The 24,268-nt window shown below is 36.4% G+C and overlaps 4 protein-coding genes across 7 annotated transcripts; 3 read left to right on the forward strand and 1 right to left on the reverse strand.

Moving 5' to 3' along the window:
- Positions 1–2,343: 2,343 nt before the first annotated feature.
- On the forward strand, positions 2,344–7,601 carry LOC130945125 (RNA-binding KH domain-containing protein RCF3). The gene is made up of 8 exons (XM_057873810.1): positions 2,344–3,379; positions 4,232–4,708; positions 4,917–5,165; positions 5,489–5,707; positions 6,202–6,281; positions 6,402–6,510; positions 6,866–6,992; positions 7,093–7,601. Exons 1-8 carry the CDS (start codon positions 2,678–2,680, stop codon positions 7,110–7,112), a joined length of 1,983 nt encoding a protein of 660 aa, XP_057729793.1. The 5' UTR covers positions 2,344–2,677; the 3' UTR covers positions 7,113–7,601.
- A 6,512-nt stretch (positions 7,602–14,113) lies between these two features.
- On the forward strand, positions 14,114–17,157 carry LOC130945340 (uncharacterized). Its single transcript, XM_057874073.1, is given in 8 exon segments — positions 14,114–14,249; positions 14,333–14,765; positions 15,078–15,228; positions 15,475–15,697; positions 15,806–15,897; positions 16,210–16,345; positions 16,504–16,831; positions 16,930–17,157. Coding segments are annotated over 8 exon segments (1,677 nt in total). The 5' UTR covers positions 14,114–14,163.
- Positions 17,158–18,029: 872 nt separating this feature from the next.
- Positions 18,030–19,741, forward strand: LOC130946525 (uncharacterized). The gene is made up of 4 exons (XM_057875293.1): positions 18,030–18,322; positions 18,583–18,655; positions 18,745–18,800; positions 19,280–19,741. Exons 1-4 carry the CDS (start codon positions 18,273–18,275, stop codon positions 19,392–19,394), a joined length of 294 nt encoding a protein of 97 aa, XP_057731276.1. The 5' UTR covers positions 18,030–18,272; the 3' UTR covers positions 19,395–19,741.
- Positions 19,742–19,820: 79 nt separating this feature from the next.
- Positions 19,821–23,750, reverse strand: LOC130946523 (protein ABIL2-like). 4 transcript variants are annotated; one of them, XM_057875292.1, is made up of 11 exons: positions 23,422–23,750; positions 22,908–22,960; positions 22,637–22,768; positions 22,398–22,480; positions 22,147–22,297; positions 21,220–21,319; positions 20,982–21,074; positions 20,850–20,892; positions 20,676–20,758; positions 20,373–20,518; positions 19,821–20,244 (listed from the first exon to the last, which is right to left on the reverse strand). In XM_057875292.1, the coding sequence occupies exons 3-11, from the start codon at positions 22,739–22,741 to the stop codon at positions 20,074–20,076; spliced, it is 975 nt and encodes a 324-aa protein (XP_057731275.1). In that variant the 5' UTR covers positions 22,742–22,768; positions 22,908–22,960; positions 23,422–23,750; the 3' UTR covers positions 19,821–20,073. The 4 variants fall into 4 exon arrangements, with proteins under 4 accessions (XP_057731275.1, XP_057731272.1, XP_057731274.1 ...); XM_057875289.1 differs by having other exon boundaries at positions 20,676–20,761; positions 23,422–23,747; XM_057875291.1 differs by having other exon boundaries at positions 20,676–20,761; positions 23,525–23,746.
- Between the last annotated feature and the right edge of the window lie 518 nt (positions 23,751–24,268).

Below are 24,268 nucleotides of genomic sequence, written 5' to 3' on the forward strand. Positions count from 1 at the left end.
TGTAATTCTCAAAAAAAGTTATTGTTTCTATATTTTATACAAATTTCTAATTTTTCATCGTTATATTTTGTTGTGTCATTGGTCTGATACCTAACAAGAACGATGAAGATAACGAAAAAAAGAACATACATCCGCAAATTTGAAAAAAAAGTAAGAAGAAGAAGAAGAAATTTGCAGTAAAAAGTAGAAAGTTGTTTACATTTAAAAGTAAGTTACGGATAGACATGGATGGAGAGGAGGTTATAACAACTTAGTTGGACTTGGTTAGTGAAATGCGTAATGTTATTGTCAGTTCACTTGAAGTAAGGCTTGTTGCCGGTCATTATTGGTTTTCTCTATAAGATTTTTTAAATATTTTAATTTTTTATTATTTTTAGTACTTCCCTTCATATTTTAATTTTTTATTATAATTTTGTTATAATATGAATTATTGATTTTATTAAAAAGGACAAAGTAAATAAAAAACTGATCATATATAATAACATAGTCATAAGTAATAAAATTTTACAATCCAAAACAATACTAAATAAAATAATACTAAAAGTACTAAAAAATTATAAAATACTTTTTTGTTTGATATTATAAAATTATCATTGTAATTCTTATGTATAATTTATTATTCTAATTTTTTATAATATGTATTATTGTTTTTATAGAAATGATAAATTAAATAAAAAAATTAACCATAAATAATAATAAAAGTATAACTAGTAAAAAATTAGAATCTATAATACAATTAAAATTATTGAGAGTACTTAAAAAGAGTACTAAAATATGTTATTTTATATGTTATTTTTAATTTAATAAATAAATATTAATTTTTATTAAAAAAATACTTAAAAAGTTCTCAATTTTTATATTATTTTTAATTTAATAAATAAATATTAAATTATAATAATAAAAAATTATAACATACTAAAATAGAGTATTATAAAAAATACTATATAAAAAATATACTAAAAAATATAAAAAAAGATTAAATATACTTAAAAAATAATATTATAATTTAATATTATATTTTTTAGTAATTAACTAATTATATATCTAAAATTAATTTTAATTAATATTATCCAAATAATATTTATTTTATCAAAATCAATTTTAATATAAATTTATCAAGTATAAATTATGTTAACATAAATTCACTTTTATCTAAAATTAATTCTACAAAATCATTTTTATTTAAACTCTAATTTGATAAACTCCAATCCAAATATACTTAAAGGTCCGTTTGGGAAGCTTTAAAAGTAATTTTTTTAAACTTTTAATTTATGAAGAGTAGTAGTATTAATTAGGGGTGGCAAAACGGGTCGAGCCCGTCGGGCCGATCCGCTAAATCCGCTAAAAAAGGCGGGTCGGGCTTGGATTTGGAGCCCGCCAAATTAAAAAAAATCCGCCAAACACACACCGCCAAATTAGCGGGTTTTGACGGGGCGGGCCGGTCTGCCGGGCCGAAAATTTTTATTTTCTTTTTTTTATTAAATAAGAGAGTGATTACTATTATAAAATTAATAATTATATAATTTTTAAACACTTTTTTTTATTTTTTGTTTTTTGTTTTTATTCTTCTTTTAGTTATTAACTTTATTTATTTTATTTTACAATTTCGTATATATGCTCAAATTATGTGGCTTATTTTTTAAAATAAAAATGATTCTATTGACAAATATTATTTTAAACAATTTTATTGAAGTTAAAAATTAAAAAAAATAAAAAATTATATTATAATTTAACTATTTTTTATTTGTTTTTATTTTTTAATTATTATTTTTTGGTTAATTTTAATGAATTTTATTTAAAAAAAAAAAAAAGTCAAGCGGGTTAGCCCGCCAATCCGCTATAAAGCGGGGCGGGCTAGCATTTTGAACCCATTTTAATTAGCGGGGCAGGCCAGTCCGCCCGTTTATAGGGCGGGCCTAGGCGGGGCAGCTTGGGGCGAGCCGACGCGCTTTGCTACCCCTAGTATTAATGTCTGGTGTAATTTTTAAACTCAAATTGTTGCTTTCTAAGAAGCCATTTAAAAATTTATAGAAAAATTAAAAAAAAATGACTTCTTTTATAATATTATTACTTTTGATCACATTTTTATAAAATAAATATTTTAAAATTAAAAATTTAAATATAAAATAACTTATTTATAAATTATTTTTAATATAATCATTTATTATTTAAATTATTTTTTTTAAAACGAGTTGAATTAAAATGGCATAGTATTTAGTTACAAAGGTTGAATGGAAGGATAGGTAGGAAGTATTAAGTGTATAGTGTAGTTGACAGCAAAAGCATACGGCACATAATTATAAGCGTACAAATATAGAGAGAGATACACAACACAAGAGTACATTAAATACATACATAGACCCAACCCCACTCTTCTTTCTTCGTTCCTCAGCTCTGCTATCTGCAATTTCAATTAAACTAAACATACTTACTTGCAACTTCCCTTTCACTGTGACACACCCTTTTCTCTTTCTTTTTAGGGTTTCACACATCACTTCAAAATCGAATCGGAACTCATACATAACAAAAACAACTAGTTAATTTCAATTCTATGTTTCAACATCCAAACGCACGCAACATAATGCTTGGATTGAAAGGAAACCCAGCGTTATAACTTCAAAAATCCCCAAACGAACGGATTTTCACTCGGAACTCGAATCCAGGTTCTAAAACCTTCATGGATAGGTCTAGATCTAAGAGGAACTACTACTATGACCAGGACTATGATTCTGACACCCTCGCTAGGACCAGGCCCCGCTATAACCACCACTATAACAACGTTCCAGTTCACCGCCACCGCGGAGGAGGAGGTGGTGGTGGCGGCGGCGGCGGAGGACGCCAGTTTAAGACTCAGGACTCGCCGTTGACGGTTACCACCAGCTACCGCATTCTGTGCCACGATTTGAAGGCCGGCGGCGTCATCGGGAAGTCTGGCAGCATAATAAAGTCCATACGGCAGCACACCGGCGCCTGGATCAACGTCCACGAGCTGATCCCCGGCGACGAGGAGCGGATCATCGAGATTTCCGACACTCGCCGCCGCGACCCTGAGGGGAGAATGCCGTCGTTTTCGCCGGCGCAGGAGGCCCTCCTCATGATCCACGACAGGATCCTGGAGAGCGACGCTGCGTTCGGGGTCGGAGAGGAGGATGAGGAGTACGGCCTCCCTGGCGGAGGAGGCGGAAGAGGTGGTGGTGGTGGCGGGAACAGTCGTGTGGCCTCGAGATTGGTGGTATCGAGAATGCATGTAGGGTGTTTGTTGGGAAAAGGAGGGAAGATTATTGAACAAATGAGGATGGAAACAAAGACACAAATTAGGATACTCCCTAGAGATCACAATCTACCCCGTTGTGTTTCCATGGCAGAAGAGATTGTTCAGGTGCAAATTGCAACCAACAAAAGTAGAATTACCTTTGGTGATTGTTTGAATTGCATGCATGCTGAGAAAAAAGAACACACCTACTTTTTTATTTTCATTGGTGGTGAAAGAATGCCAGCACCATTGTGGAGTATGGAGTAATGGACTATGGGGAAAAACTATGTTTTTTTGCCATTTACTCTTATATATACTCAGTGGTTGTTATACTTTTGGACAACCAATTAAAATTGCTGAACTGAAGACAATGAATATGGCTTTTTCTAACGTTTCAGGATTCCTTTAACTTCTTTTTCCCTTAAATACCCGGTGTTTCATAAATTAAATGAAGTAGAATTTGAGCTAACAATCATTAGTTGATTTAACTTGTGAATCAGTAGCATTTGAAGCTACTTCATTTCCTTTTCAGCTGAAGAGCTGGAAAGGTGGAACAATTTTCAGCTTCAAAAGCATTCTGGCTTTGAATTGGTGGTTTGGAGTACATTTTTTTTTGTTTTGGATTATTGATTTGTTTTATGATGTATGCCTGAAATTTATTGCATTATATTAGTAACTGATTTTGATTTGATGGTGGATCTTGTGCTTCTTTAGTTGAACTTATTTAGATCAAATATGACATTATTTGTCGGATTTTCCTCAAATTTAATCCACCAAGTGTGGAAGACTGCTAGCGGTTGCTTTATCATGCTCTCAATGGTTCTCTTTTTCTGGTTTTGGGGCCCCTAAACTTTGTTATTATAGTGAAGTTATGGAAATGCATGGTCATTCCAAATATGTGGTGTGTTTCCCTGCAACTTTTACCCATTCAAAGATTATTTAAACTGAAAACTAATAATTGTATGATATGCGGTGCAGGTAGTAGGTGACGTAAATGCTGTGAAGAATGCTATAGTAATTATATCATCGCGGTTAAGGGAGAGCCAGCATCGTGACCGTGGTCATTTCCATGGACGTGCACATTCGCCTGAGCGATTTTTCCCTCCCGACGATGATTATGTTCCTCACATGACTGGTGGATCTCGTAGATCAGCTGTAGATGGAGCTAATTTTGGTTCACGAATGTCTAACACCAATGCCAGAAACAATAACCAACCCCAATTGGGTAATTACGGAATGGAGCCAGGGCCTGCTCCCATGGTTGATGAAGCACAGCCCCTGTATGGAGAGGAGCTTGTTTTCCGTATACTTTGTCCAGTTGAGAAAGTTGATCGCATTATTGGGGAATCAGATGGAATTGTAGAGTTCCTTCAAAATGAAGTTGGGGTAGATGTAAAGGTGGCCGAACCTATTGGTGGTTCAGATGAACAGATAATAATCATTACTTCAGAGGAGGTACTTGCTTTCTCTTTTTGTCTGTGTCCCTTTTGTAGTGTATTGAGTGTAACAACTGCAATATCTCTTAGATCACTTCTTCAAGCTATAAGTGTCATAGAGGCAATTTTCTTCCTGCTTAAGTAGTTGCAACTTAAACTCTTCCAAAAGCTGTTCAACATGTTTTTCAGATGGATATAATTCTAACTGTTCTCATTATGTACTTAAGGGTCCTGATGATGAGCTGTTCCCAGCACAGGAAGCCTTGTTGCATATACAAACTCGTATTGTTGATCTTGTTCTAGATAAGGACAATACTATAACCACCAGGCTCGTCGTCCCATCTAGCGATATTGAATGCATAGATGGAAAAGAGGCCTCACTATCAGAAATAAGGAGGTTGACCGGTGCAAACATTCAGATTCTGCCTAGAGAAGAATTACCTCTTTGTGTTGCAAGAACTGATGAGCTAGTACAGGTTATTCATTGGACCTACTACTACTTTAAATATAACTACAGTAAAATTCTTTTGCTAAATGTGGTCTTGAGTAGGAAAATGATAGATGTTGAACTTTAAAATGCCGATGGATATTATAATAGTTATTGCATTGCTTTTCTACCTAGTGCAACTGATTTTGAAAACCAATGGGTGTAGGGTTTTAATTGGCTACTTTCTATTAGGAATTTTCCAGTAAATAGTAGATAGGATTAAAAACTTTACCATCCTCAAGGCCAAAGTGAAGACCAAACATTTAATTTCTTCTTCGTACATTCATATTGTTTCCTTTATTGTCTCTGCAGATTGTAGGAGAGATAAAGGCAGCACGAGATGCTGTTGTTGAGGTGACATCAAGATTAAGAAGTTACTTTTATAAGGACTTCTTTTCAAGAGATACAATGCCACCGTTGACCTCCTTATCGGGCATTGAGGCATCTTCTTCTAATAATATGGCTTCAGCTACTGAAGCTCCTGCAGCCTATCAGAATGTGCTAACTGCACCAGGACCCTTTCCATCAAAGGTATTCTTTTGATGCAATTCCAAGAAATGTCATTTTACCTTAATTATGGTCCGTTTTGCTTGACATTTTATCTTAAATATTGTCTATTTTGCTAATCTGCCATTTAATGGACTGGTTTTGGGGAGAATTTTTTACCCATGTCAAGATATATTTCTTATCTACATTGAAAATCACGTTTAAGCATATAATATCTCAGTAGTTTTTCCTCCCCGTTCATTATTCTTTGTCATAAAAGAAGGATTTTGCCTGTAATAGTTAAGTGATCATATGAACCTGCCACATACTATCCAATGACTAATGATCTAGTGGTTTCTTGAAAAATAAGTCAATGCTATGTTGCAATGGCTATATATATGCAGTTTCCTATCTCAAATGTTGTCTACAGCTTAGGGAACTGAGTCTTATATAAGTAGTGACCGCTTGGGACAAATTATAGAGAATTTTGTTTTTTATTTGAATTAAAAATAAGTTTTTCTCTTGTTTCTTTTTGGAAGGAATCTGGAGGGTCTAGCACCGAGGCAGGAAAGCAGAAAGAGACTGACCGCCGCGAAGACGTGCCGAGTGGTTTAAATAGGTAAGTGGTCCACTGGTCCCTTTCATGAAATGTTGTGTCTTACTTTTGTCAACATGTCATCCTGTTTTCTTTCTCCCCTTGTCAATATCTCATCCCATTTCCCATTTTGTATGTGTTTAGGATTACTGTGCCTCTTGTCACAAGGAGTACACTTGAAGTTGTTCTACCAGAGTATGCAGTTCCCAAGCTTATAGCAAAATCCAAAAGCAAGCTTGTTCAAATAAGTGAGGTATATGTGATTATTAGATCTTACAGCCCCTCACCTTAATATTTGAAGTGGAAAGTGCTAAAACTAACATGAATCGTAAAAATTGCCCTACTGTAATGTGAGTTCTGTTTTTTCTGTCCATGATGATCCCCCTATGAGTTCTTTCTAGACCATATTTTTGTCATGCGAATAATCTTTGGGAAATTTTGGTACTTTATTCTATTTTTTTCATGTTCGAGCTTCAAGAATGACCAATAAAATAGGAGATAATTGTTTTTTAGTATTGCATTAGATTGTGGAAATTATCATTATATGTCTGTATTTTTATTTTGGAAATTAAAGTCATGCATTTTCACTTATGTTTTCATGGGAGCAGTTGTCAGGAGCCAACGTAACGCTTGTAGAGGATAGACCAGATGCGACACAGAAGATTATTCAGATATCCGGTACTCCAGAGCAGGCAGAGAGAGCGCAGAGCTTGCTCCAGGGATTTATTTTGAGCAGTAAGTCTTATATATCTTGGTTCTTAACCACCCCCCAATTCCCAGTATATCTTAAATGCAAATTTGAACTGACATTTATCTTTTCTGGATCTTTTCACAGCACAAGAAGACGGCCCTTGAGTGATGCACATATTGAGAATTTGGCTAAAGATTATGGCATTGCCATTACTTGTGTGCCTGGGGCATTGGCATCTTGTTCCATGCACTGATTGGTTTTCCATATAGCAAGAGTTAGGAATTTTGAATGCGAGAGAAGCATTCCAATGTAAATGTTGTACTGGGCGAGCTGATTCATTACTTGTTACTATTACTTTCAGCAAAGTGCAGGGAGCAGTTGTTGGCGGCTACCCTGGATTGTGTTTTTCCTGGTTGATAACGCGAGTTTTATGAGTAAGCAATGCAATGGAAAGTTTTTCCACAAATGAAAACATAGGCTTTCATCTATTTTATTTATTTATTTATTTTCCCTCTAAAACCACATGGCTTCCACTAAAAGTACATTCCCAGCAGCTTCAACATATGGCTACATCCAATGGACATTGACAAATCATTGTATGTAACTAATAAAAATTATTTCTTCAAATAATTACTACTCTATTCAAAGTTTCAAACACCAACTAACTCTTTATAAAGATTGCTTTTTGATAATGGCTTCAATTAGATTTCTTAGCATAACTAACTATCAAACTTTCAAAGTATAAATTTTCAAGAAAAAGGCCAAAATCATTTTATATTAAAACCATTTTTCAAAGTGTGACCTATAAATATATATATTATATTTTTTGTTTGGTCTAACGTTAGCTTGAAATCATTCATTGTCGATTTTGTTAAATTTATTCATAACTTATCCGTTTTTTTTTTTTTTTTGGCCAGGTGGGTTAGACAACAACTTTCAATTTTACGCATCATAAATTTATATTACCATTCAACCAAAGTTCCAGCTGCTAACTTATCCTTTGATCAAGTTTTTTTTATCCCCCTTTTTTTTTCAACTTAACTACTCACAATGACCCAAAAAGGGTGGTGAGGGTAAGGGACCAAACAACATTTCATCAGCTACATGGATAATAAAAAACCTAATCTAAAACACTACAAGCTAAAATGACATTGGTCACAATGCATTTCACAAAAGCACACCTATTCTCGCGAATGAGTTATAACTCAAATGACATAGTCTTCCAATACTCATTTAGAGATTATGAGTTCGAGTAATCTGTTCATGAATAACAGGTTCATCAGAAATGATACATAAACTAAGAAATTTTCATCCAAACTATACTTAAAAAAAAAAGAAAGCTATTAACCTCTTAACCTGGAAGGCTTCCCGTATTATAATACCTCTTAAAAAATTGTACCGGATCAGAGACAGTCTGTCACGGCCTTGGACACACTCCAACGCTACCATGTCGGCACTCGAACTTACTCAACTTCTTGAGCTAAGACCAAGTCAGCCTAACCTTCAATACTTAGCAAGAAAGCTAAGAACACAAGAGAACACAAGAAAAAGGAAGCTTGGTAGAAAGAACACTTTAGTACTCAAGTGTGGTTACAAATGATTCACCCACCCTCACCCTAACTCTTACCTCCTATTTATAGCCATCCACCTCCTCAATAGATGGTTAGGATTAAATCTAATCAATGGTCTAGATTAATCATCTAGAACCTTCTTTATAAATATCTATCCTACCACTACTTTCTAAATACTTCTAGATTGTTCCATACAACTCTTCATACTTTTATATTAATCCACACTCTTCTAGAATATTCTATGATCTTCTAGAGTCTTCTAGAACCTTCTAGGGTATTCCAGGAACTTTTAGGACATTCTAGAACGTTCCAAAATCATCTAGAGTATTCTTAAACACTCTAGAAAACTATACAAACACTGTTAAATCTAACCTTCTAAAAATTTACCGTGACATTCTCCCCCACCTAATGCGCAGACGTCCTCGTCGCGTTCTGTTCATGATAGCGCTCTAGGTGTTCTTGGAATTGCCACAGATCTTCACGAGCTTCCCAACTAGCTTCAGTTATCGAAAGTCCTTTCCACTTGATCAAGTATTGGATGCTTGGTGGTACTCCTCTTCGTCGCACGACGCGATTAGCTAAGATCTCTTCGATTTCTTTATCAAAGGATTTAATCACCACAGGCGGAGCACGACTCGAATCACCTCTACTCGGTTCATCTTGGTCTTCGTGATATGGTTTAAGCATACTCACATGGAAGACCGGGTGGATCTTCATAGAGGGAGGGAGTTGTACTTTGTAAGCAACTTTCCCAACACGTCCAATGATCTCAAATGGCCCTTCGTATTTACGGATTAAGCCTTTATAAACCTTGCGAAAGGCTTTGAATTGTTGTGAAAGAAGTTTGATCATTACCTTGTCTCCCACTTGATAGCTTGCATGCCTCCTCTTCTTATCTGCACATTTCTTCATCCTCTTTGCAGCTTTGTCGAGGTAAGAACGAGTGACATCTGTTTGTTCTTTCCAAGACTTAATCATATGATAAGCTCCAGGGCTCTTCCCTGAGTAAGGGGAAGGAAGAGAGTGAGGTGTAAGCGGTTGTTGTCCAGTCACAATCTCGAACGGACTCTTCCCTGTAGACTCACTCCTTTGTAAATTATATGAGAATTGAGCAATGTCGAGGAGTTTTGTCCAATCTTTCTGATTAGCGCTTACAAAATGCCTCAAGCAACACTCGAGTAAGGCATTCACTCTCTCAGTCTGCCCATCAGTTTGAGGATGGAAGCTTGTTGAAAAATGAAGCTCCGACCCAAGGAGTTTGAACAGCTCTGTCCATAGTCGTCCTGTGAAGCGTGGATCTCGATCACTAATGATGCTCTTAGGCAATCCCCAATATTTCACCACATTCTTGAAGAATAGTCGTGCTGCCTCCTCTGCAGTGCAGTCAGTAGGGGCGGGTATAAAGGTAGCATACTTCGAAAATCGATCCACTACCACGAGAATAGATCCAAACCCCTCAGACTTCGGTAAGGCAGAAATAAAATCTAGAGAGACACTTTTCCACGGTCACTCTGATGGAGGCAGAGGTTCCAACAACCCGCTTGGTATCTTGTTTTCAATCTTATCTTGTTGGCACACAAGACAAGTCTTCACATAGCTCTCTACTTCATCTCTCATTTGAGACCAATAATAAGAAGATTCAATGAGTGCCAAGGTCCTTCGCTGACCTTGGTGACCAGCCCACTTGGTGTCGTGGCATTCTCTCACTAATTTTCTTCTTAGATTTTCCCATTTAGGGACGTATAGTCTTCTCCCTTTAGTGTAGAGAATGTCATTTTCTAGCCAAAATCTTTTGGTCTTACCTTCTCTAGCCAACTCCACCAACTTCTTGGCTAATGGATCGTGATGCAACCCTTCCTTGATGGTGTGCACAATATCTCCTTCAACCATAGAAATGGCCGCCAATTCAGCCTTGCGACTTAGCGCATCTGCTACCACATTAGTCTTGCCTGACTTGTATTCAAACTCAAAATCAAATTCAGCCAAGAAGTCCTGCCACCTAGCTTGTTTGGGGCTCAACTTCTTTTGAGTTTGGAAGTAGCTTGTAGCCACATTGTTTGTCTTGACGATAAAGTGTGAACCAAGCAAGTAGTGACGCCAAGTTCTCAAACAATGCACTACCGCGGTCATCTCCTTCTCTTGGACGGTGTATCGCCTCTCTGTATCATTCAACTTGCGACTCTCAAAGGCAATCGGATGTCCTTCTTGCATTAGAATCCCTCCAATGGCATAGTCAAAAGCATCAGTGTGGACTTCAAATACCTTTGAGTAGTCGGGTAGTGCTAGTACTGGACCTTTTGTGATAGCAGCCTTCAACTCATCAAAGGCCTTTTGACACTCCTTTGACCATTCCCAAGTGTGATTCTTCTTGAGAAGATCAGTTAATAGTGCAGCCTTGGCGGAGTATCTCTTGATAAACCTCCGATAGTAATTGGCCAACCCAAGGAATGACCTCAATTCAGATACCTTGTTTGGCAGCTCCCACTCTTTGATAGCCTTCACCTTTCCTTGATCCATGCAGAGAGTTCCACCTTTAATGATGTGTCCCAAGAAGTGGACTTCGTCCCTTGCAAAGGAACACTTTTCCTTCTTCACATATAGGTTATTCTCTCGCAAGATCTTGAACACGGTTCGTAAGTGTTCTACATGTTCCTCCAAAGTATTACTATAGACAACAATGTCATCCAAGTAGACCACTACAAACCGATCAAGGTAAGGTCAAAAGATCTCGTTCATCAAGGTACAGAAGGTCGCAGGAGCATTGGTGAAGCCAAAAGGCATTACCAACCACTCATACGATCCATACCTCGTGACACACGTGGTCTTAGGCTCATCACCATCAGCAATTCTCACTTGGTGAAATCCTGACCTCAAATCTAGTTTTGAGAACCACTTGGCTCTACCAAGTTGATCAAACAAATCAGTTATCAAAGGAATGGGGTATTTGTTCTTGATGGTTACCTTGTTCAGTGCTCGATAGTCGATGCATAGTCTCAATGAACCATCATGCTTCTTTTGGAACAAAACGGGTGCGCCATAAGGTGCCTTCGATGGACGGATGAATCCAGCATCTAGCAAATCCTTGAGTTGCTTCTTCAACTCTTCAAGTTCTGGCGGTGCCATCCTATAAGGTGTTGAGGCGGGCGGCTTTGCTCCTGACTCCAATTCAATCTTGTGGTCCACCTTCCTCCTAGGTGGTAGTTGTTTTGGCAACTCGGGAGGCATCACATCCTTATTTTCTTCAAGGACTTCCTTGATTTTGGGAGGAACGTCTTCTCTTTCAGATGTTGACTCCTCTTGTAATAGAGCCAAATATGTAATCTCTCCCTTCTTGAACCCTTTCTTGAGTTGCATAGCAGAGAGTATCGGTGGTCCTCCAATTTTAGAGACTGTAGGGACCATGCATGGAGACCCTTTCTCCATGACGCATACTACGTCGTGGTATGGCATAGGTATTATATTTGCCTTCCTTTGCAAATTGAGCCCGATGACTATTTTAAAATCATCCATGGGTGCTACTGAGAAATCTACAAGGCCCTTCCAAGAACCAAGAGTCATCTCAACCCCTTTTGCTACTCCCTTAAGGGGTTCACCCTTGGTGTTCACGGGTTTGAACCAACCATTCTTTTCGGTGATCTTCAACCCAAGCCTCTTTGCTTCATCAGGCGTGATGAAGTTGTGTGTAGCACCAGTGTCGATCATAGTCATGACAGGTTTTTCATTGATAAAGGCTTTGACATACATCAAGCCTTTCTTTTCGACAGTGCTTGCCTCTTTGCCCTTCACAGCATTTATGTGTTGGATGGATCCAACACACTCAGTTACTTGAGTTTAGGCCTCTCGTTCCTCGGCGATAGATGCCAGAGTCGCTAACTTGGGACAGTCCTTCATTTGGTGTGGTCCCTTGCACACGAAGCATCCTCCTTTAGGTACGAAAGCCTTCTTCTTTTCCTCGTATTCTTTCTTTGAAGAGTATTTTCCTTCCTTCTTGGTTGAGAAACTCTTCCCCTTGTCTCCCCCACTTTTAGTAGAACTAGGCTTGGAAGAAGACTTGGGTTTAGAGGCTCCCCTATGATACTCAGTGAGTGATTCGGCCACCACAATGGCCTCATCGACATCCTTAACATTCCTTCTTTGTAGTTCTTGCTTTGCCCAAGGTTGGAGTCCATCAATGAAGAAGAACAATGCATCCTCTGCTGCTAAGTTGGGGATTTGAAGTGTAAGAGTAGTGAACTCCTTTACATAGTCGCTAATCGTACTCTTGTGCTTCAACTTCCTCAACTTCTTCTTCATAAACCACATTCTCAGGGAAGAATTGTCTTTTCAACTCCCTTTTGAAATCTTCCCATGTGGTTATGTTGCAAGTACCCTTCTCCATATCTACGCTCTTTCTCCTCCACCACAAAGTAGCATTATCAGAAAGATAGAGAGCTGCAGTGCGTACCTTTATTGCTTCTTCGACCACCCCTTAGCCTTCAAAGTACCTTTCCATTTGCCATAGGAAGTTCTCCACCTCTCGAGCGTCCCTCACGCCCTTGAACTCCTTTGGCTTTGGGATATCAATCTTTGTCATCTCCCTTATAATAGTTGGTCGAGATTTTGCCTCCTTGAACCAAACTCGAACTTCCTCAAATAGCTTCAAGGAATTCTCAAGCTTCTCTTTGATTTGGAGCATGCTTTCTTTGAAAGCATCTAATTCTCCTAACACGTGAGCCTCGAGGGTCTCCTTGTCATGTTCTATCCTTTGGAAGCGCTCATCCATAGAGGATATAACATTTTCTAACATAGAAACTCTTTCTTCTAAGAAGTTAGAGTCCTTACCTCTAAGCTCACTTGAAGAACAGATCTTCTTGCCTCCCCATTGAGAAGGAATAGCATCCCTTCCCCTTTGAGACTCAACATGCTCCATGGTGATATTAGAAGTCATTTCCACAAACCACTTGTGCTCCCTCTTGAACCTTGCTCGGATACCAAGTTGTCACGGCCTTGGACACACTCCAACGCTACCGTGCCAGCACTCGAAGTTACTCAACCTCTTGAGTTAAGACCAAGTTAGCCTAACCCTCAATACTTAGCAAGAAAGCTAAGAATACAAGAGAACACAAGAAAAAGGAAGTTTGGTGGAAAGAACACTTTAGTACTCAAGTGTGGTTACAAATGATTCACCCACCCTCACCCTAACTCTTACCTCCTATTTATAGCCATCCACCTCCTCAATGGATGGTTAGGATTAAATCTAATCAATGGTCTAGATTAATCATCTAGAACCTTCTTTATAAATGTCTATCGTACCACTACTTTCTAAATACTTCTAGATTGTTCCATACAACTCTTCATACTTTTATATCAATCCACACTCTTCTAGAATATTCTATGATCTTCTAGAGTCTTTTAGAACCTTCTAGGATATTCCAGGAACTTTTAGGACATTCTAGAACGTTCCAGAACCATCTAGAATATTCTCAAATACTCTAGAAAACTATACAAATATTGTTAAATCTAACCTTCTAAAAATTTACCGTGACAAGTCGCTCAGCATTAACCATCTACTTCAGCTAACTGATTCCTTATTTGGAATACATTGACAGCGTCCACCAAACCGTGCTGCTCTTTCTTAGCATTATCCGTTTCGTTGTGCTGCTGAATGGCAACACCAGCTTTCACTTTCTACTCTACAATGTCAGCTTCAGCTTCGTTTCTTGCTCCGTCCCCCTCTTTCGCTCCATTCAGGTTCCCTATCTCTCTCTTTCTTTCTTTCAATTGCTACAATTTCTGAAAATCCTCATCTAGTTTCCTTTGTTATCTATTATTAGGGGTAGCAAAGAGGTTCCACGTATGTTTTCAGTGTCTAACAAAAAGGAGAATCGCACTTCAAAGCTTTACATTATACCCATCACCACTGTTACTCGCTTTTGTGCCTCAACAGCTTCACTTGAGTCCTTGCACTTTGCTGACACTAATGCTAATCAAAATCACAGGTAAGAAGCGGTTTTCTTCCATCGATATATAGCTACAAGTACCTTGACTCTGCAAGTTGTGTTCCGCAGAATAAACGAATTTGAGACTGAGTTGAACGAGTTCTTTGATGAAGTGAAAACAATGATTAGAATGGGAAAAAGAGATGATGCTCTTGACCTACTTAATGCCGGCTCTAAAGGCATTCAAGAAGCTGCAATTCTGGATGTCTTAGCGCGGGGTTATGTGGCTGTTGGAGACCTAAAAACTGTTGCTTCTCTGTTGAATGTGGTATCAATTTTCCTATTTCTGAGTATTTGTTTTTACTTTCGATTTTGTCAAATTTATCATGGTTTTAGTCTTGAAGAGTATGTTTGACGTGTTACGTGCTCAAGTAGTGTTCTTGTAACTATATCTCTTTGTAATTGTATACTTATAGTTGCCAATAATTGTTTGTTCCATATATCTGTTGAAGTCATATTTCAATGGTGAAAGGCATACATTTGCATATTTATTTTGGTTGTAGTTCCCTGTAGAATCTTATAGTGGTGTTTCACTCCCTTTTCTATGTGGTGTCTGTTCTTATATTTTCATTATTGCTAGATGAGAAAAGTGATTGACAATTTGAAGGATGACACACAACATCTAGATTTGATACTTACGCATATGGGAAGTATGTATTCAACATTGAGCAAGTTTGGAAAATCACTGGACACGCATCAAAGGGCTTTCAACATTATGGAAAGGACCTATGGTGAGTGGATGTTCCAGCTAGCAATGTTAGTTTTATTTTCTAATTTAGTACAGCCTGTTGAATGATTGTGTTTAGTTTGACCTGCTAATTGTCTCTTTGGTTTCACTAAAAACTAGATCTATTTTCTTGAAACATTTTTATTTGTGCGTGTCCAGTTATAGTTACCAAAAAAAATTTCCATCTAAGATGCAGTTGATGTTCAAAGTTTCAAAATTCTGGTTTTCTCAATTTCATCTCTTCTTTTAGGTAAGGACAGCCCTTTTCTTGTCACACCCTATTTGGCTATGGCAAAGGTTCTTGGTTCAACTGGAAAAGCAACAAAAGCCATAGAGAAATACCAGTGTGCAATAACTATTTTGGAGTCTAAGTGAGGTGCTGAAAGTAAGGATTTGGTTGTACCTTTACTTGGTCTTGGCAATCTTTTACTGAAAGAAAGAAGAGTCAACGATGCAGAAACTCATTTTACTAGGTTGAGCTGACTCCTTTTTTCTAATAAGAAAAATATCTCCCTTTCTGATTCAATGCATTAATGGCTCTGCTTTCTTGCACATTTACCTTTGTTTATGCTGTTTTCTAGGGTTCTCGACATATACACAAAGTCATATGGACAAAATGATGGAAGAATTGGATTGGCCATGAGTTCCCTTGCCCAAGTTAAGTGTGCTCAAGGTAACTGTACATTTTCACTTACACAACTTCATTTTTGTTTGCATATTCCTCTTTGCTTTATCTAGTTCTTTCTCTGCTTTGCTTTGTTGTGCTGCTGCTTCTTTTTTCGTGCTCACGCATGTTTGTGTTCTTTTTTCATTTGGTGGTTGTATCATTTAACACGAATGTTGGTTACAAGCTCTTTCATGCATGAGTTTTTTTTTCTAAATAAATAAATAAATGGTGTCCAAGTAGAGAATTCTCATCATCTTTCTGCTTTTCTTTTTTGGCTACAATATTTAGGCACTGATTGATATGAAATATGATTTGCAGGGAAGTCAGATGAAGCAATCAATTTGTATGAACATGCACTTCATGTCATGAAAGATTCCAATTACTTGTCGCCAGATGACAGCATCATGGAAAAGATGAGGGTAGATGTTGCTGAGTTGCTTCATGCTGTCGGGAGGTAAACTTCTCTTACAACCTTGGTAATTTGAATGGAAGATTTAAGTATTTCTTTTGGCATTCAAATAAAAAAAAAAAAAGAAAACATTAAGTAAAATCAAATACTAAGAATTGATGGTAAATTGGCACTCACTGTGGTGTCTATTACTTTACTTTAAGAGCACAAGAAGGCAGAGAATTATTAGAGGAATGCTTGTTAATCACAGAGAGGCACAAAGGAAAAGGTCACCCCGGCTTAGTGACACACATGATAAATCTTGCAACTTCATATTCCCAATCGAAGAATTATGCAGAGGCCGAGCACTTGTTGAGAAGAAGTTTGGAAATAATGATAAAGCAGAAAGGAAGCGATGACCAGTCCGTCAGCTTTCCAATGTTGCAACTTGCAGTTACGCTTCACCATTTGAAATAAGATGAAGAAGCTGAGAAACTGGCACTGGATGCTTTGCGCATCCGTGAGAAGGCATTTGGAGAAGATTCTCTTCCAGTTGGTATGTTTGCCCTTTCCTTTCCATAATTCCTGTTACATTTTGCCGTGAGAATATAAATCAAATTCTTATTTTAACATGATATTATGCATGGCAGGGTATTCAAACTCAAGTTGGTAAAGATGAGAGCGAGTTAGTTGTGCTACTTAGAAGGATTCGAGGTATACAAGAGAGAGAATTTGGATACGAGAGTGAGGAAGTTTTGGTTACAGTGAAAAAGATTGTATTCTTGTTGGATAAACTAGGGAGAAGAGATGAAATGCTTCCCTTGCAGAGGAGGTTGTCTCTGCTTAGAAAGAAGTATAAGCAGATGATTCATCACTGAGGGACTATAATATGTGCCTCCTTGGTGCCGTCTTTGTGAGCTTAAATGGCAACCTAAATGGTTTAAAAAGTTAATACAAATAGAAATAGAAAGTCAACCAATCAGATTGGTTATGATAGTAAACTGTTTTTTGTTTAGGAACTGTGAAATGAGTACATGAGGAAGATTTAATTAGAATACAAATATTGAGAGGACCTGCGCTGTCGCTGTGGCCCATATCTCTCTAAAATTGCAAGGGATAAATGAAAATAATGGGTAACTAGCTGAATAAGATGTCTAAAAGGGATAAAAAGAATGTTTAATTTCCATATATTGTTACATAAATAACCCATATGAATTATTCTTTTCCTTTAAAATAATTATCACTTTGATTTTGTCATGATAAAGGACAAGAAACACAGAGAAGTGGAAAATGAAATACAATCCACATCCCAAAGGTGTCACTGGAAAGACAATCTTTTTCAGCATGGCACAAGGATTTTTTTATTTAAATGAATTAAATAATGTTTTATTTACCGATATAAATAATTGTAAAAATTATGGTAAATAAGATATATAAAGATAAATTTTTAATTGGTATAAAAAGATGTGCAATTCTTGTCATTAGACACATATATTTCATATTTTTTTTTTCTGTTTTTCTTTCAAAAAATACAAAAAAAAGGTTAAATAATAGCGGATATATGGTTGTTGATGTGTATCGCAATTGTCGTATTTAATACTGCTGCACACTTAACGATCTCGTTTACTTACGTATCTCGTATACGGCGTAAAAACTTACCTGTAATGGAGATAAGTAATTCCACCCATTTTTGCAATAATTTTTAAAAGTATTTATTCTAGTAAATAAAACGCAAAACCCTAGTAGTAGTCATGCCACAATGGTGTACACATTCTAAGAAGATACAAGAGAAAATAATTAGATACTCTAGTGAGCGGAGATCAAATGTAGCATTCTAAGAAGGAAGAACCAACAAGAAACCAAAACGAAAGTTGTGTGACTCCCAACAAGTTCAACTATTTCACTTCTCAACAAAGAAAAACCCTAGCCATCTACCTCAGGAGCTTCCCTCTTCGTCTCCAACCCCTGTTCGCTCTCACCAATCACAACAGAAATGGCTGCCACAGCACCAGCAGAAGCTGGGTCCCAATGGCCATTCAGCTGGTCTCTCTCTCTCTCTCTCTGAAAAATTTGGTATTTTTTTAATCTTCTATTGCATTGTTTTATATGCTATCCATGAATATTATCACTCCCAAGTTTTTGTCTTCTTTTGTTGACCTTATTTGTGAATTATGTGCAAGTGGCTACCGTGTTATTGAATACGAACTCAGCAACTTCTGATAAATATTTGGAGAATCAATGATGAACACTTTGATAAGCTAATCTACCAAATTTGTCTTAGTAACTGTTCATGACCATTACAGTGACCTAGAAGTTGATTTTGGACATGAACAAAATGCTGCTATCGTATGCGCAGCCTTAGCTGTTGATAAGGAGGTCAATTGTTTCTTCAAGCTATCAAATTTCCATTCTTTTACCCAAAAATTTCTCATTGGGTTTCTAATTTGATTTCATGTCTACTGCAGTTGCAACCAGACAAGGTGAAACGACTCATGGCAGTGTCTCATGGAAAGCTTTCAGTGTGAGTCTATTCTCTACCCTCTATGCTATTATTATGATCTGCATGACTTGTGCATCCTTTCCTGTTCAACTGAAACAATTCTTGTTCCGCTAATGTTCTAAAAGTAAGTCATAGTGTTGGTAAACGATTACTTCGGTTTAATTATTGTTTAGATGAGTTGTTATTGATTAGTTAGACATATATGTGATTAGCTAATAGTTTCTTACTACTTAAGCCACATCTTAAGCTTGTACCAAATCTCAATTTCTACAACACAAGTACAATGTTTCGCGAACGCGGACCGAACATATCTTTGTAATCAATCTTCAGTCATCAGTTATGGTGATGAAATTATCATGAGTTGATGTGATGAGAATGCCTAAAACCTGTTGGATTATATCTTTAAGAAAGTAAACTTTTTTCTGTAATTAGTTAATTCAGCTTAAAGGGTTCTGCAGAATATCTAATGGTACTTTTTTTTTTTCCTATGTTCCATTCAGGCACTTTGAGGCAACGGAAGCAAGATTTCTTCGGGCATCTTTTAGTGCTTTTGTAGATGTCCTTACACTGGCCACAAAAACGATTGAAGAATTTGGTCAAGGAATGGAATTGTGACATTTACTTTTCTTATTCTTAAAGAATGTATTGCTACTCCAACCATTATATATAATCCTATTAGGTTTCTCATAGTGTCTGCATTTTTCACTTTCATATACTTTTATAGGATTCTGTTCCAAGATTGTGTAACCAAGTTTTACTCATTCATGTGGCAAAATTGATATTCTGCCACCAACAAATTTATGACTTCCATCCAACTTGTAAAAAGAGGAATGTTGCTTATTGCTTTAAATGGCATTTAGGAAGAAAATGGAAGTAGCTTTTTGGATAATTGGCATGAACAATATTATTTGATAAGGAAAAATAGATACCAAAATCAAGTAGATTAGAAAAATTTTTTGATATTACTGTAGATAAATTAAAAGTCATGTTATTTGCTTAAATTTGAGAAACATATGTAGCCTTACCCTGCAAACCGAAAAGTCGAAAAGAGAAACCAAATTTACTTGATTATATAGAATGTTTCACCATTAAAAATAAAATATCAACAATGAAACTATCATGCAAGACCATTTTGGAGACTATATAATAACAATAACAACCGTATAATACTTCTTAAGTGACAAAGTGAAACCTATTGGATCAAATGGACGAAATACTATAATGCAAAATTGACTTGTTTCCAAGCTTTCATGACATCTTTTCTCTTTCCCTTTGCTTCTAGATTTTTAGTGCATCAATACTCATCTAAGTATGTATATAGCATGTCATCCTTCTTAGACTTGCGCCTGCTTAGCAATGCCTTCAGAAGACGTTTACTTTTACTGGGGTATTGTTCGACTTCTTTGCCATTGTCTCTTTCGGCCGGTAATCGCATTGAAGCCGATTTCCGTGGCTCGGATGGGTACTGGTAAAAACATAAATGGAGATGCGGTTGAAGAAACTATAGAATTTGTTCATATTGTACCGAGCAAACAACTCGTATTTATGTCATTAATCTAATTGAAATTGGTAAAGAAACAATGTTAAACTTACCCTTTGTCTTGCATTGGAAGGATTTGGTGTGGTTGGTCTAGCAGGGTTTGGAGTAGTTGGTCTACTGCTCTTTGGTGTTGTAGGCCTACTTGACCGCGACCCGGTGCGTAAAAGTGGGAATCTATGCGGTGAAACAGAACGCTTATCTACATTACATGTAAAACAACTATGAATTCGGGTAACAACGAAACCTAACCTATATCTTCGCCATTGTTTGGACATGAAAAAGAAATAACAATTTGAAAGACAATAATAACATGAACTCTAGTATATTTATATTATAAGATCTGTGTGTATACCAACCTAAAACTTTTCTTGGCATGGTTGAGGTGAATGAAAAACCTCCAGGTCTCTGAGTTTGGACAGAAGGTGATGGTGAACGCCCTCTACTGCGTCAAAATGAAGAATTATGTCAAGATACTTATCCTAGTAAAAGGCCAATTTAATGTGACAACGGCATGCAGCATTTGTAGTTACCTTGCTGTAGATGTTGGTGTTTCTCTAATTGTAGCTCGAACAGCTTTTGGGACACAAATAGAGTGAAAGGAATATAAGTTTATATTTTTAAGGTTAGCCCGAAGATGATTGATATTGAAAAGCAGAAGATACCACTCTTGAAGTGAAGCCAGTCATCTTCGTCGTCTAGGTTGCACCCAACATAGGACGATTTTGTCTGGTTCGCGCCATGCATGGTCTCCCCAGCTGAACTTACAAATGAAAGGAATGTGAGAATTTAAAATCACAAGCTTACTTCCTAATAAGTGATAGGAAGAGAGTATAATGGAAGTGGAGAAAGTAACAAGTTAAGTAAGATGACAGTTTTCAGAAGAATGCAGCATATACTTGCCTGGTAGAATATAACGCTTGTGATATTTTGGAGTACTGATCACCAACGACTGTTGGGTACGCCCCTCGTGATCCATATAATCTTGGCACGTCCTCATTCTCTAATGTACCATGTTATGCACCAAGAAGAAAATGTTAACCGTCTTCACAAAATTTCACAATAATCAACTTCAATGATATCAAGACAGCGCTCCTCAAAAACAACTTTATATGAAAAATTATGCAAATAACAACATACTGGCGAAGCAAGCTTCTAACTCAAAAAGTCATTTGTAATAGACAGATAATTATCAGCCATGCAAAGATTCCCTATGGGCACCACTATCAGATTTTAGCCATTTATCACAATAACTGAATATAGCTCCACTAATTTTTATACTGCTACCATTATCTGATGCGATAAACATACATTACTCTCTAAAAGTGATACAAGAAACAAAACCAAGCCTTATCTTGCTAGATACTAGACTAGAATGATGGATATGACATTATCTGGATATAAATGCTTAATGCTAATAAAATACTATACTGCTAAACATCTGAAATTCTCGTAAGATTAACATCTAAATGCAAACTTCTATTCTACATGAATCGATACAAACACTTGTATCAATAATGAAGGATGTCAATTTAGAGTATCCAGAAGCGTTAAAAGAGGACCCCAACATGAATTTCTAAGTTTTTTCACTTCCTAGTAACCATATATTTTATGACTCATCCTGGATCCTATAAATAAAGGAGAAAAGAATATATGAAATGATTCTAACTATGCCTAAAAACATATTTATTCTCAGCACCTCAAAGCAACAAACCCATGTTGATGCCTCCAATAATCTAAGATAAAGATAAATGAATTTTCCACTGTCACAGCAATTAGTTTGAGCTTTCCTTTAATGGACTGAAGCAAAGTGGAGATCACTAAGTATACCTGCTCAATACAAGATACACGTAGCTCTGCTCCGGAAACTTCAACAACCTTCTCTTCCAACAAGTCATTCACTTTATATGTCACAGAACCTAAATGATCCACAGTATTCACAAGAGCTTTAATCGCATAATCCTTTAATGTCTCTACCACTCTGCAACCACAACACGAAAAGAGAAAACAAAATAAAGATGGGAATAAGGGATATAATACTACCATCATACATATATAACAGCACACAGCAAGTAACTCACATTTGTTTTTGGTCATCATTGGTGTATGAAAGTTCAAAATACTCGGCAGCTGAGTATAACTGTGATCTGAGATTTTTCAAATCCTAGGAACAGTGATGAAAATATGAGAAATAGTTAGCAAACAAAATCATATAATAAAAGCAAGAGATGCATTATGCAAACAGGCGCTAGCCATGACGGAGGTATGGTCGAGGAACAAACTTCGCCACATAAAAGGGCATTACACATGACCAAAGTACCTTGAGACTATCATCAAAGATCAAGCTCTGCTGCATAAAAATCTCATCATCAGTTGAAGCTTCTTGAGACACAGGCTGTACCGCAGAAGTGGTGATCTTCCCCATGAATGAAAATAATAGAAGCAAGAACACCTTATCCATAAGAAAGAAAATGAATAACAGTTAATTTGAATTCATGGTGGCAGAGTGATGAGGATTAAAGAAAAAATGAAAATAAAGCACTGCCAAAAGAAAAAAAAAAAAAAAGAATATCAAAACCAAGATTGGTAACCTTTTAGAAGAAGATTGTTGAGAAAACTTCAAGCCCTTGATAGATAACATACACTGACAAAAAAATAAAAATAAAAAGACAGTAATTAGAAGAGGGATAAAGTAGGAGACAAACTCATCCCTAACAACTAATAAGATACCTAAAGCTAATTATCTAACATAATTGCTGTCTGGAAAAAAGTATATACCATAATTCAAAAACAGAGCTTTAACAACAAAATCAGTAGCATATAACATAACACTATACACTATGAGAGACAATTCCAATTTCCACACTATACAAGACAACAAATTGAACTGAACAGCACAAAATTCCATCACTTTGTCTGAATCTTCACATATACTCAATTTCCACATCAAAATTCAAATTGACACTCAAAAAGCAAAGCCCACCCAAATACTTAAAAACATCAAAAGTTCAAAATTTTAACCCCATCAAGCCCACAAGTTGCTAACTTTAAGCATAAAAATAACAAATTGAGTAAATGGTATTAAAGGAAAATGCAGAAACAAACCTGGTAACAGCTCTTTTTTCTTCAGTTTGCAGTGGTTAGTGTGTGAAACCCACATCCCATTTGAAACGAAAATGTCAAACAAAAAACAAAGACACACACTTACCAACTAAAAACCAAAACGGTTTGGTGTTTGAGTTATTGACCAAAACGCAGCAGTGTAAAAGGGACAGCTCAAAAATTTTCCAACTTAAACAGTTAAGTGGGTGGAAGGAGAAGAAAGCACTCGGAATATTGGCAGCGGAATCCGGAATAATTTCTTCTCTTTTATTTTCTTTTTTTCATTCTATTTAAATGAATTCTCATAATTTTAACAAACAAACAAAACAGAGTATAAATCCCACCTTCTAAAATTAAAGTTTATAAAAGTATTTATTAGAATATTTACCTATTGTATCAACCATTTTCTATTCATTTGTATATAAATTTTTAAGTGTGTAATATTGTTTAGATTTAAAGTCTAACTGAAATCAGGTGTCTTAATTTTATACAACTCTATATATAGGATGGAATAAAATATTTGTTAGAGAAGAAAATAGTACTCCAAACAGCTTTGGGAAGTAGGAAGAAATTGGTCAGTGATGGTGGCCACTTCTCTCTCATCATGGCCCCATTTTTTTATTTTTTTTTAATATGACTAATTTGGAATAGCATGTAAAGGAGTTATTAGTAAACCCAAGGATTTACTTTTTTTTTTTTGTTTTTTTACCTTTATGGGGTTTTCTGACTTCTTCTATTTGTCCAAACTGTACGAGATTATTACAAGTTTAATTTAAATACGTGATTAAAGAATCTTAAAGTCTAATCCTAAACATAATTACACCTTACCTCTACAACTTCATTTGACAAA

This window comes from Arachis stenosperma, chromosome 8, assembly GCF_014773155.1.
Source record: "Arachis stenosperma cultivar V10309 chromosome 8, arast.V10309.gnm1.PFL2, whole genome shotgun sequence".
In the NCBI taxonomy this organism is placed as follows: Eukaryota; Viridiplantae; Streptophyta; class Magnoliopsida; order Fabales; family Fabaceae; genus Arachis; species Arachis stenosperma.

Coding starts and splice junctions, on each gene's coding strand:
- LOC130945125 (XM_057873810.1), top strand. CDS start 2,678: ATGGATAGGTCTAGATCTAAGAGGAACTACTACTATGACCAGGACTAT. Junction 3,380..4,231: donor TGGCAGAAGAGATTGTTCAG/GTGCAAATTGCA, acceptor TATGCGGTGCAG/GTAGTAGGTGACGTAAATGC. Junction 6,993..7,092: donor CCAGGGATTTATTTTGAGCA/GTAAGTCTTATA, acceptor ATCTTTTCACAG/CACAAGAAGACGGCCCTTGA.
- LOC130946525 (XM_057875293.1), top strand. CDS start 18,273: ATGGCTGCCACAGCACCAGCAGAAGCTGGGTCCCAATGGCCATTCAGC. Junction 18,323..18,582: donor TCCCAATGGCCATTCAGCTG/GTCTCTCTCTCT, acceptor TGACCATTACAG/TGACCTAGAAGTTGATTTTG. Junction 18,656..18,744: donor CCTTAGCTGTTGATAAGGAG/GTCAATTGTTTC, acceptor TGTCTACTGCAG/TTGCAACCAGACAAGGTGAA.
- LOC130946523 (XM_057875290.1), bottom strand. CDS start 22,741: ATGGGGAAGATCACCACTTCTGCGGTACAGCCTGTGTCTCAAGAAGCT. Junction 22,481..22,636: donor TCTTTGATGATAGTCTCAAG/GTACTTTGGTCA, acceptor CACTGTTCCTAG/GATTTGAAAAATCTCAGATC. Junction 20,245..20,372: donor CTTCCAATGCAAGACAAAGG/GTAAGTTTAACA, acceptor TGTTTTTACCAG/TACCCATCCGAGCCACGGAA.